The sequence below is a fragment of the Carlito syrichta genome, unplaced genomic scaffold (genome assembly GCF_000164805.1).
Source record: "Carlito syrichta isolate Samal-C Ts95f unplaced genomic scaffold, Tarsius_syrichta-2.0.1 Scaffold309834, whole genome shotgun sequence".
NCBI lineage: Eukaryota > Metazoa > Chordata > Mammalia > Primates > Tarsiidae > Carlito > Carlito syrichta.
Window position 1 is genome coordinate 44,712 of NW_007253930.1, and position 8,036 is coordinate 52,747.

Consider the following 8,036-nt stretch of genomic DNA (forward strand, 5'->3'; position numbering starts at 1 on the left):
ATTATGTATTCATTTTTACATTTCCATGATGTGGGAAATATGCAGTAGATATTTGTTTAAATAAAAGTATATAAGCGATAACCACACTCTCCATTTCCTTTAGCTACAATGTATAAACTTTATGAATATTATTTTAAATATTGGTTCTAAGTATTATACTCCCTATAGCGACTAAAGAAATAATTATTGACTGAATAACTCTGAGCAATTTTAATTTGTGTCTAATCAAATCAGATTAGTACATTTTAAAGTAATAAAATAGGCCGGGCACTATGGCTCACACCTGTAATCCCAGCACTTTGGGAAGCTGAGGTGGAAGGATTACTTGAGTCCAGGAGTTTGAGAAGAGCCTGGGCAACAGAGTGAGACTTCATCTCTAAAAATTAAAAAACATAAAAATTATCCTACTCTTCCCACTTTTAAGTTTTATTTATAGTGAGATATAGTATTAATTTCATTTAACATTTAGTCCTACAGAGGAATGATCTTATTAACTGGGGGCAAGTTGGAGAGAAAATTATGGTTTGATAAACATGGGTGGGCCAAGGACAAATTTTTACAGAGTTGTAACCATTTTGAAGGTATGCAGGTTTTTGTGGTTTTCCTCTTTTTTTTTTTTAACTCAGGATCTCACTGTGTTGCCCAGGCTAGAGTGCAATGGCATGCTCATGGTTCACTGTAGCCTCCATCTCCTGAGTTCAAGCAATCTTCCCATCTTGCCCTCCTGAGTAGCTGGACTGCAGGCACATTCCACCACTCCTGGCTACTTTTTTTATTGTTTGAGGAGACAGGATCTTGCTATGTTACCCAGGCTGGTCTCAAACTCCTGGGCTCAAGCAATCCTTCCACCTCGGCCTCTCAAAGTGCTGGAATTACAGGTGTGAGCCACTGCTTCTAGTCATGATTTTTGTGTTTTAAAATGAACTCAACTTTCTTTTTTTTTTTTCCCAGCTAATGTTTTTATTATTTTTTATTTTTTTTATTTTTTTTATTGTGAAGTTGTGGGGTACAGTTAAGGGTTAGGTATACAATTGCGTTTCATTCAGGCACCCTGTTGATATGGGGTGTTTCCCCGTTCCCAGACAGATATTTGCTACTGTTAATCCCATCTCCCTCCCCCCACCATAGTTTCCCAGTACGGTCAGTCACTTTCCTATAGTAGTGCATTGAATGTTTAAGGTCCATTATATGAGTGAGAACATGTGATACTCGGATCTTTCTTTCTGTGAGAGGTCAGAACTCAACTTTCAATTATGTTACCTCACATTTCAAGTAAGACATTTTATGTGCTTTTTCTCGGTCATATTTTTAACTGTTCCATATTAATAACTATGATAATAGCTACTATTTATTCAGTAACTACCATGTTCCAAGGCCATATATTAAGCTCACTAAAAACGTTATATCTAATAAGCAGCAACCCTACAAGGAGGTGCTAATGTTCCTATTTTACAAATCAAAAGATCAGAGTTATTAAATTCTTTACTTTATATAACAAAAATCAGATGTGATGGAGTTTAAATCTAAACTCAAATCTCTTTTTCAAAATTCATGTTCTTTCCCCCACACCATTGGGTCTCATTGGCAATCATTACCAATTTTACAAATTGGAGTGGCTAACATAGAATAGCTACTTAATGAAAAATATATTTACATACACATATATGAACATATTTATATTAATAAAAGCATTTTCTATCTCTATTTTGTTTACAATATGGGGGTCAAGTGTAAAAGCAACAAAAATATATGATTTACATATATTATATAAAGTAAATATTATAACAACAGAATCTTGTGATGTTACATTGGCATATGTCTCTTACGAGTGGAATATTCAGTAAGTTTAGATTTTAAAAATACACGTTCAGTGATTGACTAGTAGAACAAGCACACAAAGGAGCTGATGTTTTGCCTGGATAGAGTCTTAAATGATAAGTACAAGTCAATTAAATGAGGAAGAGTTGGGGATGGATATTTTAGGCAGAGGGGACAGTATGAGCAAAGTATTTGCAAGGAATGTTGGGCCAATATCCCAGAATGATAGAGACGAGATTAGAAAAGTGGGTAACTTAACAAGCTTGAATTTGACTCTGTAGAAAATGAAAACCATTGAAGCATTGTAATAGGTAAGTTATGGAGGCTAATTTGACAGTTTTGAATCTTAAAAAGATCATTACGGTTTCTATACATCATAAGATGGATTGCGGGACACAAGACTGGAGCAGAGAAACTAGAGTGGGGGCTTCAGTACTTCAGGACCAAGAGAATGAGGGTCCTAACCAGACGATGAGCTAGAGAAAGGGAACTTGAAAGATATAAGTAGGAATAAGATTAGGACTCCAATGAACTGGATGGCAATGGGATAGGGTGAAGAAATGGACCAAGAAGACTTCAGTTTCTAATTTGGTGACTAGTACTGAGAACTGAGACAGAGAAACAACTTTGTAGACGTGGCAGGGAGAATGAGTTCACTTTCGATGTGTTCATTTGAGCCACCTGTGTGAAATGTCAATTGCTTGATATTTAGGTAGAAAGCCAACAGGGGTTGGGTTATAAATAGAAACCAGCCTTGAGGTAGTGTAGGCATGCCTCATTTTATTGGGCTGTGCTTTGCAAGTACTGCACTTTTTTTTTTTTGAGTTAGAGTCTCACTCTGTCACCCAGACTGGAGTGCAGTGGCCGCTCCCGGCCACCACAGCCTCGACCTGCTGGGCTCCAGCGATCCTTCCGCCTCAGCCTTCCAAGTAGCCGGAATTCAGGCATGCGCTACCACACCCGGCTGACTTTGTGATTTTATTGTAGAGATGAGGTCTCACTGCCCAGGCGGGTCTCAAACCCGCAGGCTCAGGCAATCCACTCACCTCAGCCTCCCAAAGGCGCGGGATTACAGGCTGAGCCACCAAGCCCGGCTAGTACTGCACTTTAAAAAAATTTTTTTAAATTAATTAATTAATTAATTAATTAATTTTACAAATGGAAGGTTTGTGGCAACCCTGTGTCAAGCAAGTGTGTTGGTGCCATTTTTTCAATAGCATATGTTCACCTTGTGTTTCTGTGTCACATTTTGGTAATTCTCACAGTATTTCAAACTTTTAAGGTGATCATTATTTGTGATGGTGCTCTGTGATCAGTGATCTGTGATGTTACTATTATAATCGTTTTGGAGTGCCACCAACCGTGTCCATATAAGATGGCGAACTAAATCGGTAAATGTTGTGCCTGTTCTGACGGGCCATTACTCGTTCTCTTTCCTCCCCACCGGCCCAAGGCTTCCCTGTTTCCTGAGATACAACAATGTTGAAATTAGGCCCATGGATAATCTCTTTATGGCCTCTAAGTGTTCAAGTGTAAGGAAGAATTACATGTGTCTCACTTTAAATCAAAAGATAGAAATGATTCAGTATAATGAGAAAGGGATGTGGAAAGCTGAGGTTGCCTAAAGCTAGGCCTCTTGTGCCAAACAGCCAAGTTGTGAATGCAATGGGCAAGTTCTGGAAGGAAATTAAAAGTGCCACCCCAGTGAACATGCAAATGATAAGAGAGTGAAACAACCTTATTGCTGTTATGAAGAAAGTTTTAGTGGTCTGGGGAGAGGATCAAACCAGCCACAACATTCCCTTAAGCCAAAGCCTAAACCACAGCAAGGTCCTAACTGTCTTCAGATCTATAAAGGATGAGAGAGGCGAGAAAACAGCAGAAGAAAAATTGGAAGCTAGCAGAAGATGGTTCATGAGGTGTAAAGAAAGAAACCATTTCCTTAACAAAATAGTGCAAGGTGGAAGGCAAGTGCTTAGGTAGAAGCTGCAGCAAGTTATCCAGAAAATCTAGCAAAGATCATTGATGAAGATGGCTACGCTGAGCAACAGATTTTTCATGTAAGTGAAACAGCTTTCTACTGGAAGAAGATGCCATCTAGGACTTTCATTGCTAGAGAGGAGAAGTTAAGGCCTGGCTTCATAGCTTAAAAGGACAGGCTGACTCTCTTGTTAGGAGCTAATGCAGCTGGTGACTTTAAGCAGAGCCAATGTTCATTTACCCTGGAAATCCTAGGACCCTTAGGAATATGATCATCCACTCTGCCTGTGCTCTAGAAATGGAACAACTAAGCCTAGATGACAGGACATCGTCAGTTTATAGCATGGTTTCTGTAATCTTGTAAGCCCACCTTGAGACCTCCTGCTGAGAAAAAAAGATTACTTTCAAAATAATTACTTCTCACTGACAGTGCACTGGTCACCCAACAGCTCTGATGGAAATGTACAGGAAATTAATGTTACTTTTATGCTTGCTAATACAACATACATTCTGCAGATCATGGATCAAGGGGTACATTAAACTCTCAAGTCTTATTAGTTAAGAAATGCATTTTATACAACTGCTATAGATAGTAATTCCTCTGATGGAACTGGACAAAATAGAATGAAATCATTCAGAAAAGAATTCACCATTCCAGATGCCACTAATAAAATTCATGTTCCATGGGTAGAGGTCAATGTACCAACATTAACATTAACAGACATTTGGAAGACATTGCCCAACAATGTCATGGATGACTTTGAGGAGTTCAAGACTCTAGTGAAAGAAATAACTGCAGATGCAGTAGAAATAGTAAGAGAACTAGAATCAGAAGTGGAGCCCGAAGAGTGACTGAACCACTCCAATCTCATGATGCAACTTCAATGTGTGAGGAGTTGTTTCTTAAGGAATAAAGAACGATGCTTGTTGAGATGAAATCTACTTCTGGTGAAGAGGCTGTGAACATTGTTGAATTGACAACAAGGGATTCAGAATATTACGTCAACCTAGTTGACAAAGCAGTGGCAGGGTTTGAGAGGACTGACTTCAATTTTGAAAGAAGTCTTACTACGGGTAAAATGTTATCAAATAGGATTGCATGTTACAGAGGAATCTTTTGTGAAAGAAATAATCGGTTGATGTGGCACCCTTCATTGTTGCCTTATTTTGTGAAATTGCCACAACCACTCAACCCTCAGCAACCATCAACCTTGAGGCAAGACTTTCCACCAGCAAAACGACTACAGCTCGATGAAGGCTCAGATGATCGTTAGCATTTTTTACTAATAAAGTATTTTTAATTTAGAATATGGACCTTGTTTCTTTAGGCATAATGCTGTTGTACACTTAACAAACCACAGTATAGTATAAACGTAACATATATGTACTGGGAAACCAACAATTGGTGACTTGTTTTATTGCTGCATTTGCTTTGCTGTGCTTTTATTCAGTCTGGAACCAAGCCTGCAATATATTTGAGGTATGACTGTAATTGAAACCATGAGAGTGGTTGAGAGTGTTCTGGGTGAGTCTATAGAGTAAGAAGAGCAGTGTGTCATTTATAAATATCATGAGAGATATGTAGAGTAATAGACTTTCTATTTCACAGATGGGGAAATTGATGTCTGGCACTAGGGAGATTTTGGGATTTGCCTGTAGCTAAGGAGGGGAAACTGGAAATGAAACTAGGTCTCCTGATTCCAAGTTAGTGTTCCTTTCATCATAATGCTCTCAAAATAAAACTATGATTTTATTAATTTTTTTAGTTGGACCAAAATCATCAGCAAAAATGCTAATTTAGAGGAAACTTGCAACCGATTTGCTTTGAAATACACCTGAGGAATAATCCAATTATTGACATGATTTGTCTTTTTGTTTGAATTCTTTAGAAAAGATTTATCAATTATTTTATCTGCATGTTCATATTGTTCTAGGATGAGAGTTACTGTAAATACATTAGATCACAAAATTCTTTGATTTTAAGTCCATGGATGGTTTATGTAAAACTCTACCCATCTCTAACTTCTAGACTTTTGGGGAATAATTAACAAATCAAGTCTGTTAATCTGTGCCCATAAGAGAGAGCATAGGAATTTTTGGGGTGTATAAACAGAGACTGAGTGTCAGGGCATCTTCACAGTCACAAAACAAACTTGGCATCATTAGTGCCTGTTTTAACCATCTGTCTAACCATAGCAAATAGTAACATAGGCTCTACCATGTTATGGCAGTAGTGTTCTTTATGGAATAAGTGTTATTTACTCCTTAATAACTGTTGTGAACTTAGTCATTTTATGTCTTTGTTTTCCTTAGAAACTGACTCACGCAAAGGAAACTGTAAGCAGGTGAGTGTCTCTTTTTACGCAGATTTGTGTTTGGCAGCACAGATGTGTCATACCTAATTCAAGACTAACCCCAAACTTAATAGTGACTTTCTACTCTCTTGCCAGTTCCTGCGATGACCAGGTCTGTGGTTAAGTCCCAAATGTTTTCCCTCATTCTCAGGCCACCTTTCTTCCCAGATCATCACCACAGCCACTGTGCTTGTTTACTGTCTGAACTTAGTCGGAGGCAGACTTGTTCCTCTCTCAGAGAAGAAAACAGATTTATAGTTTATGTGGAATGATCTATTGTTGTTGATATTTATTACTGATATTTAAAGACTAATGATGGTACACCACAATGGAGGATATTTTATTAATTGATGGGTGGTGCTGGAGATGATCTTCTTGACTATTGATGGTTATGGTCTCCATATAGGACTAGCGCAACCTTGATGAATCTCTCAGTGTTATGACTCTATTTGCCTTTAGGCTTAAAACTAAAGTCATTTCTGGCTGCTGAGCAGTAGCAGTTAGTACAAAGAAGACCACAGAGGATGAGGGCCTTTGAGCCTATAGGAGCTAAAGTTTTCCGATTCTATTCATCCTTACAGTATTTAGATTATAGCAGCCCATGGGAGACTGTGTAAGAAAGCACCACTAGGGCATGCAATACAGGTCACAGTCCAGAAGTTTGCTTCAGATTAGAGGAAAGGACAGATTAAAAGGCTAGGTAGTCGAGTCAACGTCCAGAGATTCAGTCAAGGTGGCAGGGTCAAGGCGGAATCACAGTTGTAGTATATATGCAGGTGGTAGTGTAGTGTATCTAGTTTTCAAATCAAACACAAGTGAATAGGAGGGAGGTGAGCTCTATGTGGTCTTATTCATATAGCTAATACTTATTAAGTCTTATCAAGTCTTATTAAGGCAGTTACTGAGCTATGCTGGGGCTTGGGGTGGACTATCTCCCTAAGATGTGGGGCCATGTGGTCTCTTTGGTGTTCTCTTCCCCACAGAGAGGGAGAACTCAGAGATTCCTTGGGATTGCCATTGCAACAGTAGACTAAATACTCTGGCACGTCCTACCAGTCCCAGTAATTTTCACAGTTGTATGAACAGGGTAGTGAAGGGTCCTGCTGGTCATGGGACGGGGCAGAGTTTTGAATGGGGCTTGAAATGATGAGGAGCTTGAAGGAACTTGACTATTCCTTCAGTTTCCAAACCAGTTATTTCAGGGTTCTCTGAGATGCTTGTCCCCATTTCATATGATTGGAAAGGTTCTACAAGCACTATGAGGCAGGGGAAACGGGGAGATAGAGCAGAGGTATCATTGTGCTGCATATCTAGTTTGTTGTGATGGAGTGTTCTGGGCTGAGGGTTCTACTTCAGAGACCTGTGTTGATGAAGGTAAGCATTTGACCAGTGTATCTTATCTGTAAATTTGCTGGACTGGTGGGTGTTTCTCTTGGTTCTCAACCTAATTACTTTTATAAACAGAAGGCCTTGCTCATTTAGGAAGTTTTAGACCAGTAGTTTTCAACCTTGGCTGTACTGTATCCTACCTCAGAGACTGATTTAATAGATTTACACTGTGGTCTGGCGTGAGAATTTTTAAGGACTCTTCAGATGATTCTATTGTGTAGCTGATGTTGATAACCTCTGTTTTAGGCTATTGAGAGTTTGCTGATGAATAAACAGTCTTACAAGAAAATAGGAAAACACATGGGCAAAGTATTGTTTATCTTCTGGAACAAAGATTTCTAGGATGAGTCCAGAAATTCTACCAAAAATATATCATAGACTTGTATGTTTATTATGACCAGGAAGAAGTCATCAATTTATTACTATTAAAATGGAGTGAGCTGGGCTCGGTGGCTCAGCCTGTAATTCCGCGCCTTTGGGAGGCTGAGGTGAGTG

At 38.8% G+C, this 8,036-nt stretch overlaps 1 protein-coding gene across 1 annotated transcript in view; it reads left to right on the forward strand.

Annotated features, from left to right (window-relative positions):
• The window catches only part of IMPG2 (interphotoreceptor matrix proteoglycan 2), a 106,047-nt gene that overhangs the window by 21,957 nt on the left and 76,054 nt on the right, over positions 1-8,036 (forward strand). The window contains exon 4 of the mRNA XM_021717522.1: positions 6,112-6,143. Within this exon, the coding sequence (XP_021573197.1) occupies positions 6,112-6,143 (32 nt within the window). The remainder of the gene's footprint in view (positions 1-6,111; positions 6,144-8,036) is intronic.